This window comes from Alligator sinensis, unplaced genomic scaffold (assembly GCF_000455745.1).
Source record: "Alligator sinensis unplaced genomic scaffold, ASM45574v1 scaffold521_1, whole genome shotgun sequence".
Taxonomy (NCBI): Eukaryota; Metazoa; Chordata; order Crocodylia; family Alligatoridae; genus Alligator; species Alligator sinensis.
Genome location: NW_005842374.1, coordinates 1091340 through 1112830, shown reverse-complemented (window position 1 = coordinate 1112830; position 21491 = coordinate 1091340). Strand labels below are relative to the sequence as shown.

The following is a 21491-nucleotide window of genomic DNA, read 5'->3' as shown; positions in this document are numbered from 1 at the left end:
GTAGGGAAACATCACTCTCCTCTAATAGGATTCCACCGTGTAAAACCCTTTGGACTATAGTTATCACCTTTCAGGCAGCAGGTTTTAACTAGTTTTTAAAATGGTGCAGCACACAGCCTGTGCTTGGAGATAAACAGCATTCAGCATTGGTTCAGCTGCACCTGTTGTCTGCTATCAGCATCTTTCAGTGCAAGCTCAAGCTGAAAAGCAATTGCCACTACTGCGGTGGGGAGAAGCCAGTCTTGGTTTATCTGTCCCTGCTGTGGAGTGAAAAGGAATCTGACTGGTCTTGGAGTACAAGCTACTAGATGGGGAGCAAAAGTGTATTTTGTCCCAGCAGCTAGTGCTCCTTTCTTTTGTAGGGGATTGATAGAGGAGGTTGCTGCATCCAAAGTGAAGAGAGGAAGCTCTTGGCCTAGATGGACCATCCCTGTTAGAGTGGCACCCAATTGAGAATTAAGTGTCTCATACTGAAGAGAGTCCTCTGTCCCACAAATAATTAAAGTGTAGCAAAATGTCTTTCATTCATATTACAAGTGACATTTCAGAAGCCACCATCATGGCTTGCTTTTCTTAAAACAGCCAACATTAGTCATAATTTTGTTGCTCAATTATCTTATAACAGAGGTGCCACTGCACTGTGATTCTGTATGCATAGGCGACTGGTAGGGTGGACACGGGTGGGGTATGTGCCCCCCCCGACAGGACCATCCCTGCTACTGCCAGCGGTATCTGCAGGTGCTCAACGTGCCCCGCCACAGGTTGTCCTTGCTGCCAATGCCAGCAGTGGCATCTGCGGATGCTCGCCAGCTCCGCCCCTGCCACTGATGCTGCCGATGGAGTCTGCAGGTGCATGCCAGCTCTGCCCCCACTGCCGACAGCTTTGACTCAGGAGGCACCAGTCGCCTATGTCTGTATGTCCAGTGATTAAAATAACACAGAGGATTTTGTTCTACAATCCTCGGAATGAAATCCTGGGATGTATTATTTAATTGCATTGAAAACAATTTCCTTGCTTGAGTGTCATTTTTATTGTAAATACATTTTACATTGCTGCTCTGCATCTAAAGGAAGGCCTTTTTCCAGTGCAAGGCACAGCTTGCAGGATGCAGTGGGCAGCAGCCTCTGCAGCAAGTGCGAGGGGATCAGACTTGATGGCATTTCAGCTGTTCTGGTGTTTTGAAGTTTTGTTTTGAGCAAATTAGTGAGAAGCTTGAAGAGTGGCTGTTTCCCTTCAACTGATACCGCATTTATCAACATGTGGCAATTATTGCTTTTCCGCCTGAGCGTCAGTTGACTAGCTCCTCCCTCCCTCCCAACTAGCTTAGACTGTTCAGATCTAATGAAGTCCTTGAAATAGTCATTTCAGTGAACACGTGACTTGCAATTCAGTGGTGCGCTCAGAGTAACTGGTGCTGTGCTCTTGTGGGATGAAGCTGCAGGGAGGATTGCTTTGGGCTTCTTGAGAGAGCAGTGAGATATCCCCAGATAGCAAACGTATCTGTTCTGGTCAGAAGGGAATCCTAGCTAGTGACTCAAAAGACACAGGTTATGTGGGTAGCGTAGCACACCCCAAAGTCCTCCTTCCTAGCAGTTGCCCAGTAGAGATCTGGCCTTGGTCAGCTGGATTCCTTTAGCAGGGGGTATCCCAGGCAATACCTGTGCTGCTTCCCACTGCAATGGCCAGGTGGACAGGCAGCACTCGGTCAGACATCCTTCAGCAATAGATACCAAAGGACTGGGCTCCAAAGCAATGCCAGAGACAGCAGTGGGGAAAAAACAGATGTATTTGTTTCTGTGTTACTAATTACAGCGACTGGCGATTTAACTAGTTTTCCACCATTTGGAAATGCAGTTAAACTGATTGGTGCATGTGCACAGAAATATGTGTGTGTGATTATATGTAGATTTTCAGACGTGGACAAACAAGAAATATTTTCACCTGCTTTTTCCCCCCAGCAAAAATGAATAATCTCAAAATGTTCTAATTATGGACATGATAATGGGGCATGATAATTTTTAGCAGCCTCCTAAATCTACTGCCATTAAATCTTAAGTGCTTGTATTTTATTAAATCTTAAGTGATAAGGTAAGATTTTTTTAAAATCTCCTTTTATTAAACCTTAAGTGCTTGTATTTTTGACACTTTCTTCCAGTGGTTGTATTTTATCTTGGAAACTGCTGGCCCAGGAAATAAAAGAAATATTATTTTTTTAAAAATATTTCTTTTGATTTGATTCCATCCTTACCAAATTTTGGCTCCATTAGTTGACGCCCACACGCATTTTCAGTTACCACTCTACTTTGCAGTCCATTAACACTTCTGAGCATGCAAAACACTAGAACATTATTAGCATTTTTCTACTTTGAGTGGGACTTGTGTCCCCATAATTCTTAATGCTTTAAAAAAATGTCGACTCCAGTGTATTTATACCATTATGAATAGTGGATCTGAAGTCGCAAATCTGTTTTTGCAGTATTGTAGCAGCAGGTGGCAGTGCTTCATCTCCCACTGTAATTAAGAGAAACTTACTTATAACATTATTGCCATTAAAAAAATGTAAATAAGTTTTAAAGGAAAGTTACAAGCGTCTGTCTGAAGAATGTCGCCGTTCTCAGAATCCATTTGAATTTCCTTTTCATTTATTAAGATTAGCATGTGTGCACTGTAGAGTACCTAAGTAACATGTTTGTTACAGATCAAAGCCAGTGGGGAGACAAGCAGCGTTACTCTCATATAAATTAGACAAGTGAGATCTTTTTCACAGCTAAACCTAGAGAATAAATAATAAACTGCATAATTCTCAAAGACCCACTAATAATTAGTTTGATATCACTCCTTAAGCAGGCAAAATCATTTGCTCAGTAAACCATGGAGAGGCAGATGCAGAGCTACTCCTGAAAATGTTTTTATCATTTGCTTTCCATTCTCTAAATGGCAACTATTTACAAAAGTAGAACCCAAAACAAAGCTGCATTTAATCTATGAAAGTATTAAACCCGCTTTGGAGCTATACCAAGACTAGCTAGCTCTTAGAAAATATTAGTATTATTATTCTATGTCTCATTAACATTTAAACAACAGACAAATATTCATTTGCATGTTTATTCATTCTTTAGCTCATATCAGTGTCTTGTATATGTTCTTCCCCATACCACATGTTTTTAGTTTCCTGTTTTCCTCCAGAGGAAAATATATTCCTCAGTGGTTCAAAGAACAGTGGATGCCACCTGAATGATTGAACTGTTGCATTTATTTTTAACCAAAGTCCTAGCGTATAAACTGAATATAAACTGCACATACTACGAGCATTACTTGTTTATTTTTTCCCAATGAAAATATACCATGTTCTTTCTCAAGTGAGTTTTCTTGTTCTCATTTCCTACAGGAAGTATTGTCAGTGTTGGAGACCCTAAGAAGAAATATACACGATTTGAAAAAATTGGTCAGGGGTAAGTACAGTTACCTTTTTAGATGGATGAAATACTTTGCTAATATGTATCTAGAAAGCATGTCAGTTCATACTCACAGAATCCTCAACAGTTGAAAGGCTTTGTGGTTTCCCTTAAGTATTAGGATTGTAAGGAAGTATTAAGAGTTTACTGAATATTGTCTATTATTTATCTTCTCATACTAATATGAATGAAGGCATTTTGATATATTGGCCTGATTCTCTTCTTCAGCCACACTGTTTGCAAATCAGTAGAAACTGCATTTAAAACACCAATGTAACATTTGTGGGAGAGGAGAATATGCTGTATGCCTATTGTCACCTCTTCCATCCCTCCAGGGGACTCACTACAACAGTATAGCTGGTCTAAAGCCTTCACAGATCTTGGTGCAGGTTGTGTTAAATTCTACAGGCTTCAGGAAAGCAAGTGGTGATTTAATCACTGAGAGAAAAATCTTTTTCAGAGGAACCATGAAGGTTAAATAAGTCAAAGCAACTTTATGTGTAAGCAGGTAAATGGTAGAATGGTACTGAGATTTCCTGGACAACTGCCATTTGAAATAAGTGTATTAGATATAAACCTCAGTATGATACTGGCTTTTTTAGAAATTCCCTCTGACTGGCTGCATCACAGGGATTGAGTCCCAGGGAGACTAAGCATGGGAGATACTCCCACTAGAGCTGTCCAAGACAAGGAAGAGTTAATTGCAATCCTCTGATGAAGTAAATGAATGCTGATACCACCTGTTACTGCAAGTTTTCTCACCACAGCCAGAAATCCTTATTTTTAGAACAAATAATATCTTTGCTTGACTTATAGCCCTCATGAAATCTTATGGAAAACTTTGCTCAAAATCCTTTAGGCTGGGATTATAAACAGTGGGCGTGTCTACACATGTGTTTTAGTGTACCGTAGCCTATTTTAATGCTCATTAAAGTGTCACTAAAAACTGTGCTATTTAGTTAACGTGCATCAAAATAGGCTAATACTCATTAAGTGTTGCTTAAACATCGTGGGCACCTATATACATGCACTGAAGCTGCTCTGACATGCCGTAATTACAGCACGTCTGAGCAGACATGATTCAGTGAGTCATCTGGAGCGTGGTAATTACCGCACTCCAGCAGATTCCAGCATCTCATGTATCAGCATCCCTGCGCTGAAAAGTGGCAGCATCAAATGAGCTTTAGTTAAAGTGCCCCGCCACCATTTTTCAGCTTGGGGATGCTGATACATGAGACACTTCCCCACGCACACTCCCAGAGCACGTGTATAAATGCCCTGTGCTCTTTAATTAATGGGCATTAAGACTGGCTAATGCACATTTTCTTAGTACCTCACAATGGGAGGTACTAGATTTAACGCACATTAACTAAAGCACATTAATGCACGTGTAGACATGCCCAATGTCTTGGTATTCATAGAAACAAATATCTTTTCTGGGGTTAGAAATGGGAGAAGCTTTTGTAACCATTCTATTGGTAGTATAAGAAATGTTAAAGTTACTTTGGGCTCATAGAAGCCCATCAGCACTTATGCTCTAAATTTCATTGAGAATATTAGTTAATATCTGCTGTACTTCAGTATATTAGACAACAACTGGGTCAGTATAATGAAGATGCTGTTTCTTTACACTCAGGATTAGGCAGAGAGAGTGAAACATAGAAGCATCAGTTTTGCTGATGACCCTGATCTGTGGGTACATGGGAAAGCTGTGTAGCCACAGAAACCAACTCTGGTAATTTCTTGCCTGTTCAGACAATAAAGGAGAAGAATATTAAGTCACAGTGAACAAATCTTTCTTTAGCAGGGCACCTTACCCAAGAAACAAAGTTAATACCAATGGACTGCATTTGTCAGGGACCTACACATTTAGATCACACTGTTAACAAAATAATTTATTTTGATGCCAAGCCATTGATTTTGAAAGATGGATGGGCAGAAAAAGTTCAGATAAAGTAAATGTTATTTGTATATTTACTCTGAATTGAGCTTGAAATAGCCCATGACTACTATTGATCTCTGCTTAAACTATATATGAACATCTGGAAGTCTGTGTTAACAGCAGGCTGAGGGCTGATAGTCTAGTGTTTCAGAAGTTGTGAAGTGTCAGATTTAAAGTTGCCTATGCGTTCTTGATTCCTCCTCTCCTGTATGTGTGCATTATGACACAGTCTGTACCTGCTTTTACTTATTTGGTGTCATGAAGGTGGCACAGGGCACGTCCCTGACACTGATGTGACCCAATCTCCCATATCAGATTCCAGGGCCCTAGTCTGAAGCATGGCTTTTCCCATAGGAGCCAAAATACTCATACATTTGAAGAAATAGCCAAACAATTTTAATTGAACCCCTAAAAATGCAGCTTCAGGGTTGTACAGTAGAAAGTGCTGGAGAGCCTTAAGCACTGAGATTTTTTGTTGGCTCTACCTCTTATATATTAGAATGACTTTAAAATATTATGGCTTCACTCAGACCTGCAAATAAGAACATCATGAGAAAAGTTGCTTTACCTGGATTTAAAAAATCATGCAAAAACCCTTAGACAGAAAAATTGTTCTCTTGAGAATTCTGATTTTGCACCTATACCATTTTTGATTGGCAACTGAATCATTAAACGCTTCCTTCAATGCAATATTTTTGTATTCACCCATTGTTTTTTAAAAGATGCAAAAATATACAATGACTTCATATGATACCTCAACATACAGTGCAACCCTGGTAGAAAAAACACCCCTTTTTCAGTGTACAAACTGGACAACAGGTTAATCTAACAGCCAAGCTGGAAATATATTTTGACTGCCATGCTATTAGAGCTTTGCTTCATGTATTTTACAAGTGTGAAAAAAGGGAATAGTTTACTGTGCACTGCATATGGATACCAAAAAAAAGATTCAAAGCACGTAGGAAGCAAGGGATGTCATCGATTTAGGCTTTATTTTGTAACATGACCATGAGTTAATGTGCATGTTTAAAGAAATGAGACCTAGCAAATGAGATGATGTGGACACCCCTCTGCATATGTATTTACTTAATGTTAATGAAGATGACATAGCTATTGAGCTGGTTTCCTGTGTTCCACTGCAAGTAATCAGATACACTTATATTAAACGTAATAATAGAACAGGAAATGAGTGGCTAGCTCTTTCAATAGCTTCTAATAAGGGGACTGTCGATTTAGAGTGCAAGACTTGATTACCCAGAAGACTGTAGTTGCAAAGAAACGTTTGATTTAGAGAAAAATGAATAGTGTGGGTAGTCACCCATCAGTGCTCCATCTGGTTAGTAAACAGAGCAGATTAGTCAGGAGAGTTGTATCTGGGGATAGGTGAGCTTTGGTGCTCAATCCTAATATCCTCCTTTCATGTTAGGATCAAAGATATGACACAATACCTATGAAATTTGGGTTGCTGATGGTAGAGAAGGGAACATTGGTGCAGCTAATTTTTAGCTCTTCTAACATAAAAGAGTTTTCAGTATGTAGACGTGAGCAGGTGAGATCTTGGTTCATCGTTGCTACTTGCATTATACCCAGGACCCTGCCACTTCCCTAACTTAAACTTACAATTTTACAAAACATTTTAGAAGTTGGGTACTGATCAGAAATGTTAGCCACGTAGACTTCAGAGTCCCTAATGAAAATTACAGACTGTTTGCAATCAGTTTACAGCTTTACTTAAAATACCCATCTATCCAAACTCTTTGCAGATGGCCTTGAGCATACAGAAAGCATCCTCATTTAAATAGCTGTTTTTAAATAAACCCTGACAGCCCTGAACTCAGGAGGTACTGCTCAGTATTAGCCACTCTGAGGAAATGTTGGATTTTTTGCTGAAACCAAATTGGATTAATCTCCACAATTAGTAATAGAAAGACGCATTTGCATTTATATTAAAAGAATCTGTAGCATGTCCAGCGATAATAGTGTTTCAAACACAGGCATGCTGGCTGTGGTGCCGCCTGCACAAAGCAAGGAAGCCTGTCAAATTAAAATGCTGTGGAAAGAGTTCGGCTTCCAGGTGATCAGCACTAACATGACAGTCATGTAAAGTTGAGCAGCACTACCTGGCTTCAGTTCTAATTAGCTTGTTGCCCGGTATTCTTGATCAGTGAGCCACTTCCTAAGTACAGCCTCCCACCTCCCTCCTCCTATCCCCCTGCTGGCTTTTGCGCTTATTTAAATGTTTAATTACTCAGCTGAGCAGGAAGCCCGCTCTAGATGATCACAGTATGAGGGCTAGTCCTGTAATTCAGGTGTTAGCCTCCAGTGGGCTTTGCAAATGTTCCCACAGCCCGCCCCGCATTTCAGTCCAATGGGTGGTTTACCCTCTTTCCAATTCTAATCCGTGGAAGCAGTGCAGAGAAAGAGTCCTTGCTCACTGGGGACAGATGGTAAAAAAACACGCTGTCTAGCCTGCATATGCTGATCAGTGTGTCAGTCTGATTTCTGGTGGCTCCAAGGCAGATTCCAGACCTGCTTCAAAAATGAAGTGGGGGTGCAAGGACTGTGAAGAGTGTTTCATATGTCTCGCACCTTGAAACAAAAAGCTGCCGTGTGGTTGTTGAGGCATAGCGGGATTTGAGGGCTCTCGCTTGTTTATATGCATACGTTCTTGGAGTCTAGGACTTCACAGGTATTATTACACTTGTGCAGTTCAGCTAACCTAGTCACTAGGTAAACATACACAATTAAACAGCCTATGAAGTAATAAAGTTGACTCGGGGTCAGCCAAGGACTCAGCCATCTCTCCCTGAAGGAGAACCTCAGGTTTCCTTAACTATCCACAAGGTGAGATCTACTTAGTTGTCCTAAATATTGGTGACTTGAATCGATATCGGTGACAGCAAGGGAAGTTTAGGTTTTTAGGGAAAACTTTCTCACTAGGAGGGTAGTAGAGCATTGGAACAGGTTACCCAGAGAGGTGGTGGAAGGTCCATCCTTTGGAGGTTTTTAAGACCTGGGTAGACAAAGCTTTGGCTGGGATGATCTAGTTGGGGATGGTCCTACCATGAGCAGGGCATTGGAGTAGATCTCCTGAGGTCCCTTCTGACCCTCATTTTCTGTGCCTTGTAAATATTTTAAGCAGTGATGCTGTGCATGCATATAACTGTGATCAAACTATATGAGTCCTTATTTCCTGGTTTCTGCTGTTCTTTCTAGGGCATCGGGTACAGTTTATACAGCAATAGACATTGCCACAGGGCAGGAGGTGAGTTCTAACATTCACCCCAAATTTTTATGGTATTTTTCAGTATATCCTTCTTCATCAGTAATAACATGTCTTGTTGATTAGTCACTTATCATTTTACATTAATGTAAAGGAGGCTTCTTTGACCACCTGAGAAGAAACCCTGGCTCTTGTGAAAAATCAATGAGTTTTGCCATTAGCTTGAATAGGTCTGAAATGTCACCATTTGTATTAAGTGCCCAGTTGTTACTCATTCCTCAAGTAAGTTCTTGTGTTCTGATGAATATTGTCACTTGTAGCCTAGCATCTTACACTGTTATGTCATTCTCGGATGGATTATTGCATAGAAAGAAATCTGTAAATACCTGTCAGATATTTTATACCATGTAACTGTCCTGGGTTAGAAAATGGGGTCGGTAAATCTCTAAAATGCCTCAAGTTTGATGCAGTTAGATTGGTACTGAGGTGCTTATATCAATTTAATTTATATTTGTAAACATATAACTGCAAAACCGTGTGCAGCCCAGTCCACAAATTGCTTAGAAATGTAAGCTTTTCAGTTTAAATATGCAGCATAACCACAAAACTCTGGATAACCCCATGCTGGAAGATGCCCACTGTTTGTCGAACAGTTTGGGTCATCTCTAGTTTAGAAAAAGTTTTCCCATACTGACTTTAGGAATAAGTATGTTTCAATATAGCGACTGAAAAGATTTGTCCAGTAACATGGTGAAGAATGCCAGAAAAAGTGTAAGAAGAGACCTTATATCCTTCATAGAAGGACACACTAGCTCTATTTTAATTACTGAATATATTAATGCAACAACCTGCTGTCTGATTATCTGATGGATATTGCCATCATTTCATTTCAATTTATCTTGATCACTGGTGCAAAGATAGTCCATAGCCTTTTCTATAGCACTTTTAATCTTCAAAGTACATTGAAAGTATTAATTTAAAAGATAAAGCACTGTAAAAACACAATTTTATACTTTAGTAATAGTGAAGTTGGTTAACCCTGCCCATTAAAAACAAGAGAAGCTCAAAATTAAGGGCAAAAGTCTGACTGTAAAACACGCAGCTGTGCTGAGGTCATTAATCATAGACAGTAGATGACACTCCAGCTTGATATATGTGTGACCCTTTCAATAGCTGGTCACAGATTCTACTGTGGAAAAATGATCAAGGTCTTGAATGAAGGATGTCTTGACTTCGAACTTTTCAGGTTCTGCTATTTTGAGTTGTCACCTCAAAGTAGTTTCATCTTTTCAAACCAAAGCTTTTAAAATTATGCAAAAACCTGTAGAAATGTCAACATCTATAAGCTGGAGTGACTCAGGAAAGGCACCTAAAGCCATAACAAAATAAAAACGCTCTTGCTTTCAGAGGTGTTGAGCCCCTCAATTTTCAAAGACTTTGGTAAAAGCCGCTGGTAGTTACATAGGTAGACAAGGTTTTCTTAACCTTTCACAGACCTGCATTTTGCATATTGGCTTCTGTTCTACCCAGGAGAGCACACAAAACACCAACAGACTCTCCCTATGCCTGAAGAAGGCTGTTTGTGCCTGAAAGCTTGCAAAGAACAATTTTCCCAACTATTTAGTAGGTCTAATAAAAGATTTCACATCTACCTGAAGAATCTTGTCTGCCTATGTCCTTAGACCAACACGGCTACAACCAACAGCCCTAAAGCTGGTAGTTACAGTCTTTCAGGGTCCGCTGTAAACCCATTACATTTGTTATACCACTAATATATATTTTACAGGATTTTCATAAAGGATGTGATGGCTCAGAAGGAGCTATTAACTTTTCTCTCAGGATGCCTTAAGGTTAGGTCCTAATACTGCAAGCAATACACATTAAGTGGTTGCTGGATTGGGCCCATCAGAGACTTGGTTTTGTGGAGGCCCTGCAGGGCATGCTCCTATGCATTGCAGGAGCCTGAAGTGTAGAGGCCTGGGCTGGCTAGGCGAGGAGCATGGGGTTGGTATCCTCATGGAATTCAGGTGCAGATGTAGGACAAGACTGGGATGGGGACAGGACAGAAAGGGTCACTCTTCAGGAGAAATGGTCAAAAGAGGCTGTGGTTTCCTTCCAGTGCTTGTAAATGCAACTCAAGATTCTTGATGTTCACCATTTTGTAGCTGTGAATCCTAGTAGCCAAATGCATCATCCATCCCTACTGCTGATTCTTACTGCTTAGCTCAAGTGGCAGAGTGGGCATAACTGCAGATGACTGCAGATTGCATGGGTATTGGTATGATGTAGATTGCATGGGTATTGGTTTGACTGATAGCATGGGTATTGGTATGATGCCACATGACTGAGTTTCTGGTTTTGCAGTTTGAGTTTCTAAAAACTTAGGAAATTACATGCACACAACTTTGATAAAAGAAAAATTCACAAAGCCAAGCACTCAGAAGTTAGGAAGCGCCCAAATTAAAATTGCCTATGCAACCTTAATAATAATTTTAGTGTGTAATTGATATATACATTTTATACCATTTATATAATAGGATAAATAATATTCATTCTGGGGAATAGTTATCAAGCATGTATTATTGCTATAATATTGCCACTATTATGCATTTCCAAAGCACCAGCCACTAATTGCTTTGCAAAAATGAATTAATAATCTATGGAATACGCTGAAATGATTATTTGAATAATCTAGAAACCCCAGAGTAGCAAGATAAATTTGCAGTTGATATTTTTAAAGCTATTTTGCATACTTCACAACACAAAGCATGTAAGGCAATGTGTCCTGTAATTGGCACCCAAGTTCTGGAGGAAATAGGGCGTGTTTCAAACACAGAGCCTACCTTGGTCACGCCAGTTACCGAGCGCTGATGCCTAATAAAAAGGGAGCCTCGTGTAAATTTTCAGATGTTCTGAAACATCTGTTTCCAACCACACTGACTTCTCTTTCATTCTGGTCCGCTGTAAATGCATGCTATTATAATTAGTATTTTTAACATTATGTCATTTTAGGTGGCCATCAAACAGATGAATCTCCAACAGCAGCCCAAAAAGGAACTAATTATTAATGAAATCCTGGTCATGAGGGAAAATAAGAACCCCAACATTGTTAATTATTTAGACAGGTAAGTTGTGGCAGCTATTCTCCTTTTAGAGCTTGTTTAAGTATTGTGGGTCAAAGATTACCCCCCCCCACACACACACACACACAGAAAAACAGGTGGGCTAAATTTTGTGACCAGATGAGTTCACAATAGGGGCCCATGTATACATGCACATCTCAGTGGAGTTACTCTTCACATAAGTTCTTTAATTTGGTTAAAGGATTGTTTTGAAAATTTGGCCCAGCACATCCCTTTATGAAAACAACTTGGTGATTTCAGAAACCTTTGTATTTTATTAATCGAGTCCATTTTCCATATTTTATTAAGAGGACTGGTAAACAGAAATTATACCATTTAGTGCTTCCCAGTGAAATACCATTAAGGAAGTCTTTCAAGGAAGACGAGACATATTGGTAGTTTTACATTCATTAACACCAAAAAAAAATATACAATTACGAATCTGATTTAAAGAGAAGTTCCTTTGTCAGAGCACTTCGTAAGTGTATGCATTATTAGTTTCTAAACTGTTTTTTATATTGATGGAAAAGACACAATCTTTGCTTTGGATAAGCTCAGTGAAGAACATGCGTCTTCAGTTGAATTGTATTTTGTAGGTGGCACACTAAGGCATTTCTTTCCTCATTTATATTATATAAGATGTTTCAAATTGTTGACCCAGTTCTACTCTCATTTGCACGCAGCTGCCATAGTCTGGTGTAGAAGTTATCTTACTGCTCTTGAAATATCTTATTGTGATATTGTTATACATATTATCATCTGAAATGCAGAATATAGGCATCCCAGTTTAATATCTACCTTGACATTTTCTAAACTGCAGTTTGATTTTCTAAAGTCTAGGATATAAATCTACTGCATAATGTACTTGTGGTATTAAAGGATAATGCCTTTTTCATCTGGGGCCAGATCTTTCCATTACCTTCTTTAAGCCACTGAAAATTCATTAATGCATTTATTTCTGTTAGACACCAACACCTTAGCTTTAAAAGAAAGTCACAATAAAGCATTGAGGAGGAGGAGGGCCCACCCATCTTTTATGTTAACAGGGACTCAAATAGGGTCATATTTAGGCTCCTCAGTCCAGTTAGACACCTAAGGTGGAGTAGGGTCTGGCCCTGGGACCTACAAAGTCTTTTCCAACCAAAAGAGTGACCAAACCCAGTCTTCTATGAAAAATGACCAAATGACCAATAGACCAAATCAACTGTGATTGTCTGAAGACAGTTCTACAAACAATTGTTCACACTTGCATCCGTCTTTGCTTTCTTGTTTCAGCTACCTAGTAGGTGATGAACTCTGGGTCGTTATGGAGTACTTGGCAGGAGGCTCTTTAACTGACGTTGTTACAGAGACCTGTATGGATGAAGGACAAATAGCAGCTGTCTGTAGGGAGGTAAGAGATGCTGTGCATGGATATGCTGGCTGGCATAGTATCACGCTGTGGTAAGGACATGAATCGCCTCATACTCCCAACTTCATTTTAAGGTGTCTCTCTAATATCAGAGAAGAGCATTGGAAAGGAGGTCAGAACTACGTTACATTAGTAGCCACTGCCCTCGTAGTAAACCGCTGTTCTGATACTGTTCTTTCTGATGTGCCTCTTTGCTTGGTGTTTCTGGGATGGGCCATCACTGAACTGTATTCCTTGCCTGTAAGGGAAATAGTCTTGTCACAGAATTTTAAAAGCTGCAAGTAAAAATAGGTGCTTACTTCACAAAGATGCAGCTAAAAATGAGGGAAGTTCACCTAAAGCAGAGTTAATTTTTGAAAAATGACTAAAGGGATATTTTTAAACCTGCTATAGATTCTAACAATAAAGTCTTTGTCATGCAGCCTTCTGCCAAAAACTGGTCCGCTCCTTATTGAAAGAACTGTATTTTTCTTTTTTGGCAAATAATACTTCGTCATATGGGCAGAGATGGCGAATTCACTGTAGCAGCAATCATTCCGTCTGTGCTTTCAGGGTATAGTCTGTAACAATAATTGACATTTCCAATTCAAAAGCTAATGTGCCTTCATTTAGAAAGTTATTATTCTAATAGTGTTGAAGCAGCAAGCTATTTCACTTGACAGCACAATATTCTGCCATTACTCACAATTCATCTAGAAATTAAATCTTTCAGAGACTTTTTTCCCCCGTGTGATGAAGTCAGACCATTAATTTTTATGTTTATGTTCCTTTTTATATATCAGTGCCTGCAAGCGTTGGATTTCTTGCATTCAAACCAAGTGATCCATAGAGACATCAAGAGTGACAACATTCTTCTCGGGATGGACGGATCTGTCAAATTGAGTAGGTTTCTTGGTCAGGTGGCATTATTCCAGCAAAAGTTGAAGAACTGTTGCTAACTGACTGCCAGTTATCAGAAGGGCGTGATAGTGCATTAGCCAGTGTCTGGGAAGAAAGATTTGGTATGAGAACAATTTTAGGAGCACAGGGAAGTATAGTATTAAATTATTATATTGAAATATAGATTGGCGGTTAATTTTGCTTGATTGTTTCTAGAGGCTGTGCGCCCATCTAAAGGCCTTAACGAAGTGTAGTTTCTTATGTGAAAAAAACTACAAGCTCAGGCTTTGATTTCAATGAGCTTAGATGGTTAAACTGAATATTTTCTTGGCCACTTCTTTTATGTGAACAAGAACATGGCTGTGTTTCCAACTAGATACATCAGTGCACTTTTGCATGCCTAACTGAGAGTATATATTTGATTGCTTCATCGTCCAAGCCAGCTTTAACCATATTTCATTCTCTCCACAGCTGATTTTGGGTTCTGTGCTCAGATCACGCCTGAGCAGAGTAAACGGAGCACAATGGTGGGGACTCCTTACTGGATGGCACCGGAAGTGGTGACGAGAAAAGCATACGGCCCCAAAGTGGACATCTGGTCATTAGGGATCATGGCAATAGAAATGGTGGAAGGAGAACCTCCGTACCTTAATGAAAATCCTCTCAGGGTAGGTTGCATGAAGAATCATGTGAGCACCGTTCTTTTCCAGCCTCTTAGGTTTCAGTATAAAATCCTGTCCAAGGCACACTAGCCTGAAATAGTTTCACAAGAGGACCAGTTCTAACAATGCCCCTGCAGCATGTCGCTGTATTCTGTCACTTCACACACATGGACGAGGGAGCCTCAGAAGAGTACTGACATGGAGTCAGTCTAGAAATGTGTTGTTTTTGCCTGGAGGGCTGTTTGAAATTTCTCTCTCAGGATGTCTGCTTGTTTTCTGAAGCCTCCTTCATCTGTATCTCTGATGACAAGGATCTCTCTATTCTAAGTATCTCTGTTGATGAAGTCTTGTGAAAAGAATTTCAAACAGAAATGCAGGAAAAAGGGAATTTTGAAACACAGATCAGCACATATTTGTCAACTGATCCTTTCATGAAATGCCTTCTGCTGTACTAAATTCTCTAATTATTTATCGAGGATATTTGCGACGCTGTATTTTAGTACAAACATTTTTAGGACAAAACTGCGGCACTTATACTGTTTATATAGAGTTTCTCAGAAAAAAATGAAAATAATTATACTTGTTTCCTAAGTTAATACATTTTCATATAATATGAATATTAAAGCAAAACTGAACATAATTACAAGACTGAATGAAACTCTTTTCCTCCCCTAAGGGTGAATTCGTTGTGGGATGCAGCAGCCAACCCTGACCCAAGCAAGGACAATATGTAACTCCTCTCCCATCAGGGGAATCAAACCAAGGGCTTAATGTTATAAATAATTAGAGATTGAAGAGTAGGGACAACTAGACCACAGTATAGCCTCTAGATTTCATGGGTTCTGGGCTGGATTTCCTCTGGTCCGTGGTATCCAGACTGCACACATTAGCTCTTTGTAACTGCTGCCTCTGCCAGAACCTACTGGGCGTGTCCAGATTAGCGCGCACGTGCCTCTTGCAGCGTTGCAAAGTCCTTTGAGATGCTGCAAGAGGCATGTGCAGGAACAAAAAAATGTTCCCTGCACTGCAGATTTGCAGTGCAGGGTCAAAATTAGATCCCTGGATATCCAGGGGCCAAAAAATACCTTGGGCAAAAAAAGGGGGACATGGTATGGTCCAGGACTGTGCCCTGAGTCAACCAGAAGCTTGGGTCCTTCACAGAGACACTCTGGTAGTCAGCCAGGGAGTGTCTCCATGGCCGGCCATCACCCTAGTGCTGAAGCACACTGTCTGCCTGTGCAGGGCAATCAGCGTACCAGCCAGTGGCAACGCGTAGGGGGTGCATGGCCCACGGCCCCCTACATCCCTCCACAGCCACCCACAAGTGCTGACCCTAGGCTCTAGCTCCCCCTGGCTGCAGATCTGGGAGGAGCCAGGTAGGGTTATTTTGCCCCGAGTGGCACAATTTGCCCCACATCAAAGTTCATGTCCAGGCATGTGTGCTGAGGCAAAAAGCCCTGACTCAAATTTGCGCTGCTTCTATTTGAGCTGCTGCAAGCACATGTGCTTGCATGTGTGGATGTGCCCACAGATGTGCAGAATTAATACTAAAGGAAAAAGGGCATTGGTCATTGCCACTAAAGAAGGAATGTCAGTGCAGAAGTGATCTGCATATTCCGTGTTTCACATGAATAAAAGCTAGAGGGGTAGGCTTTCTTAGGTACACTTTATAGCAAACACTTCTGGTTTTCCTGGAAAACTAAGCTTTTTAGGAGTGGTGCTCACTGAAGGGATACTGCAGCTTCCCGAAATAGGGAGCAGTCCACTCTGTGGGGTGATGCAAGGTTATGGTGGGGGCTTTTGCCTCTGACATTGGACCTAGAAAAGTTGGGCCCTGAGGCTGGGAGGGGACATTCATCATGACACTGATCAAGCAGAGAGCCCTACCCCATGGTAGGTATAAGAGAAGACGCACGTGACTACATCTGTGGTGCTACTGAGATAGCCTGTGAGTGGCACCAGTTTTGCTGTGCTCCCTTGTGAAGAAAGCATTCAATACAGTATCGGCTTCCTCACAGGAACCTGCTTGCTCTGTTTGGCCTCAAATCAAGCATGGTCCATTAATGACTCTAGTCACCAGCTTACCAGATGGCTCTCTGAAATGCTAGAATCCTGCTACCTCTTTGATCCCAACAGGCTGATTGGAACTCCTTTAGGAGGTGCAAGTCAGGTGTTGCAGAACTAGTTGGGCTTCTTACCTGTGACTGCATTCTCATTTGGTTGTACCATTTCCCACCCAGAGTAGACTGGTGGATTTTTTTCACAGTAAGATGGGTGACAAAACTGGGTTATGGGATGCGCCCAGAGAGTGGTGGTGGATGGGTCGGTTTTCTCCTGGAGAGATGTGGGCAGTGGTGTCCCCCAAGGCTTTGTCCTTGGACCAGTGCTGTTCAATATCTTCATCAGTGATTTAGATGAGGGGTTGTAAGTACTCTGGCCAAATTCACAGACGACACCAAACTATGGGGTACAGTAAACGCACTGGAAGGCAGGGAGCGAATTCAGTCTGATTTGGATCGACTGGAGAAGTGGGCGGATCAATACAGAATGCAGTTAAACAAGAATAAATGCAAGGTGCTGCACCTGGGGAGAGAGACTCTCCAATGCACCTATAGACTGGGGGGTACCATTCTGAGCACCATGGCAGTGGAACAGGATCTCGGAGTCATAGTTGACGCAAAAATGAACATGAGTTGCCAATGTGACCGGGTAATAAGTAAAGCTAACTGCACTTTTTCTTGCATTACTTGGTGCATCACGAGCAGGTCTAGGGAAGTGATACTTCCCCTCTATGTGGCATTGGTGAGACCGCAGATGGAGTACTGCGTCCAGTTTTGGATGCAGCACTTCAAGAGGGATGTGGATAACCTTGAGAGGGTTCAGAAGAGGCCTACTCGTATGGTTGAGGGCCTGCAGGTAAGATCCTATGAAGACAGACTGAGGGACCTGAATCTCTTTAGCCTCTGCAAGAGAAGGCTGAGAGGTGATCTTGTGGCTCTCTACAAGCTCACTGGGGGGTCAGCAGGGAATAGGGGATACTCTGTTTACCAGGGCGCCCCTCGGGGTTACTGGAAATAACGGCCACAAACTGAAGGACAGTAGATTTAGGTTAGACATCAGGAAGAAATTCTAATGGACTTCCAAGGGAGGTGGTGCTCTCCCCTACCTTGGAGGTGTTCAAAAACAGATTGGACAAGCACCTGGCTGGGGTTACATAACCCCAGTGCTCTGTCCTGCCTGGGGCAGGGGGTTGGACTCGATGACCTTTCTGACCCTAGAAATCTATGAAATCTGTCCTTCCTCCCATGTTACACTCTTTTCCCAGGGGTAAACTCTTTAGGGCATCCTCAGTGAAGGGTCCATGAATCCAAAAACACCATTCCTGGATGGTCAGGGCAGTTTCTAGGAATCTGCTTGTTTGGCCAGGTTTTCAGCTGGCTTACACCTCACTGTGATCATTGCTTTTTGTCTGCAGACAGGGAGTGCTGCAAGGCTTGAAGCTGAAAGGGGTTTTATTTTATGAATGATTGCTTTAATAATGTAAGGCACCTAGGTGCTATTGGTGCTGGCACCAATATAAATGTATAAATAAATAATAAAGGCATTTAAAAGTCATTAATCAAAAACTGAGTTAATAGCTGTCCTGATGCAGATGCATGTATCATTTCCCAGACCTAGAGTAAACACGTGCCATCCTGTTCAGATTCTTTATAGCCTTTTTACTAGTCACAGAGAGTCCAGGATACATGTGCCTTTCTCTACCCTCTGGAGAGTCTAATTAGCTTCTAGTTCCTGAATATACCCTACAAGAGTGTTAGGTTCGTTTCACAGTGATTATCAGTCTACCAGAGATGTGCCCAAGCCCTAATACAAAAACTATGCTTTGAAATCCATGCTGGCTCACCCTGACTTGAAGTAAAAAACAAACATGTTTTGGCTGTTTTATCTATAAACTTCATTGCATCAATTTTTATCAGCTATTGCAAAACATTCCTGGAGTACTTGACATCCTACAATATCAAACTTCAGAGTCCTCTGTAAATCAATCCTCCCATGTATCTGAGTGACCCACTGAAGTACTGCATATTGCTTTTAAATTGCAACTCTAAAATTATCAGCTGAATCCTTCCTGGTTTCTTCCTATGCCAAATACATTTATGAACTTACCCACCCTTTGTAGAAATCCATTTACTACATATATGAAATTTTCTTACGTTTTTGGTATAGGATGTTTTTTTCTCCTGATGTCATTGGGGATAGTTACAAGACATAAATGCATCCCCCTCCCTTTCTGCTTCCCTTTGCCATAGCAATATTCAAAGGTTGCAATGTCTGGCCAAAGCTGACTGTTCTTCATGACTCATGTATTATGAAGAAAATAGCACAGTGAATCAACAAATAAAAGAGCTGCTGTATTTAACTTGCTGCTCATGTTTAATTTGGAATTCAGAACAAGGCAGATCCAACTGGTACATCGTTTCACTACTAAAAAACTTCAGGGTTTTTGTTCATCTTGGAGTAATGCATCTAAATGATCCTGAAGTAAAAACCTAGAGAAAACAAAGTTTACATAATTTTTACCATGATGTAAACTTACCAACGTCCCCTGTAGGGATGACCTCCGTGAGTATGTCATGGTAATACTGGAACCCTTCGTCTTCAACTATGTTCTTCAACTGGAGCCCTTGGTCTTCAACTCATACATATGAGTTATCATCCCAAAATGCCACTTTTTGAAGCAGTGAAGGCTACAGCCACAGCAGGGGCCAGTAATTTTTGGCATCTGTTGGGAACCAAAATTCGGCTTGATGTTATGAATGTCTTTGGTACACGTGGAGTCACGCAGGTGGGACAACTGAGAAATCAATTCAACTATGAATTCTGCAGCTCACAGATATGATGCTACAAATTAAGTTACCATGGATATACCTTGGTGTGAGTAAGATCAGAATCTGTCCTAAGAATCTGGGAACCCTTTGATAACAAACTTAAGTATCAGTTTGCTTGTGAGAAGCAGTTGCTGCGAATGCCAGGCCCTATATTTAAGACAGTAACAAAGTCATGTGTACTGAAATGCCAGATAGACAGAGCTGACGGTGTTTTAGTAGGGACAGTATCGACTGGGGATTTCCAGGCCTATGATTATCATTCTGAAAGTCCAGGCTCAAAGAATCGATGGGGGTCCCACAGTTCCTTTTTGCAAGCTGTGCAAATGCTGTTCTGGTAACGATTCAAAACGTTATGTTGCAGCAACATCCTGTGGAGGCATAGACAATCAAGTCTGTTGCCTTTCTATGCTCTGGTCACAAGTGAAGCATGTCTGTTGATCTTCACAGTCCTTGTCTATGCCCTTTCCTTAGAACTGTGTCACAATTAGATGCTCGGAATAAGAAAGTCAGAGAGGTTTCAGAGCAGCCTGGAAGTACAGGATGTCTGAAGTCTGTAGTCAGTTGTCTGAAGTCAGTTCATGAGGACCCTAGGCTGAGTTTTGTCCATAAATATTAAAAGCCTGGATTTAATAAATGAGTGGAAATAAATGTTATTTTTTCCCCAAAATTCCCAAACTGGGTGGAATTCAGTCCTTGGGATAGAAGAATTCTCCAGACTTGTAGTTGTCACTGTTTTTGTTTTTCAAAATGTATTTCCAGCCCTTGTAATTGTGAGAATAACCTTTGAACATGAAACGAGCATGTTGGATGTAGTCTTACCTTTCTAAGGTGTGAATTCATTCCTCTCAATGGCAGACAAGGTTCCTTGGGTGAATTTGATATCTTTTTAGACCAACCCAAATAGTTGGAGAATAGTTATTAAGCAAGCTTTCGGGTTCAAAAACCCTTCCTCTCAATGGGTTGTTTACTTGGAAGCATAAATTGCAAACTGCTTCTCCAGGTGAGGAAGCCCTTGACTGTCCCTAGCTGAGCTGTCCCAAGCCCCCAGTTCACTCCCTAGCAACTTCTATGATGCAGTTATGCATTGGCAGTAGAGAACATTGTTACATTTTGGAAGCATAGAAACACCATGAAATATGTGAAAGTTAATATCAAAATAATGAATGTGGCCCTGCCATATGGATAGTATTAATCATTTTCCTATGTAGCTCATTAAAGCTTAATTTTTCATTTAAAGAAAGCTGATATGGAGTTTGTAGACTGCTGTAAAAGATCTGGCTTACAGGCTTCCATTCAACTATGCATCTCCTTTGTGTGCATAGAAATGTGCATATAAATTAGGCACGACATTGTACGTGTCTTTTGAGAATGAGGCTCTAAATTTCTTGTCTTCCCATCCAAGTTAAAAACTGACTCACTGAACCAGAGTTCTAACTTCCAAATTCCTTCGATTGCCAGTTACCCCGAAGTGAATGAAAATGTCTACTGCAGTCTTATGTAAGCATTGTTGAAGGAAAGGGTGAATGCTGGCGAGGTGCGGAGTGAATGCTGCAGAGATGCGCTTTAATATTCCAGCTTCCTTTGAAGTATGTATTTAGCCCTAGTCTACACCTAGACATTTTGTCAGTTCCTGTCTACTGATGCTTTGTCTTGATAAGGGCCTCTGCCAGTGTAGGGATGTCATCGAAAAGCACATTCTGATCTTCATTCTAAAAAGGTGGCTGATATGGACTTGGCTTTAAACACAAAAATCTGTGCGAGAAGCTGAGGACCTGAAAGAAAGAGGTTACATCCTCTGGGTTTTTTTTTGTCTCTAGGCATTATATCTGATAGCTACCAACGGCACTCCCGAACTTCAGAATCCCGAGAGACTCTCTGCTGTGTTCCGAGACTTTCTGAACCGCCTG

At 40.9% G+C, this 21491-nt stretch overlaps 1 protein-coding gene across 1 annotated transcript in view; it reads left to right on the top strand.

Annotated features, from left to right (window-relative positions):
• PAK3 (p21 (RAC1) activated kinase 3) overlaps positions 1-21491 on the top strand; it is an 83782-nt gene that overhangs the window by 52610 nt on the left and 9681 nt on the right. Inside the window, 7 exon segments of the mRNA XM_025210833.1 lie at positions 3390-3453; positions 8615-8663; positions 11634-11746; positions 13019-13136; positions 13937-14036; positions 14505-14701; positions 21402-21491. The exon segment at positions 21402-21491 is cut by the window's right edge and continues 18 nt beyond it. Coding sequence (XP_025066618.1) covers positions 3390-3453; positions 8615-8663; positions 11634-11746; positions 13019-13136; positions 13937-14036; positions 14505-14701; positions 21402-21491 — 731 coding nt within the window.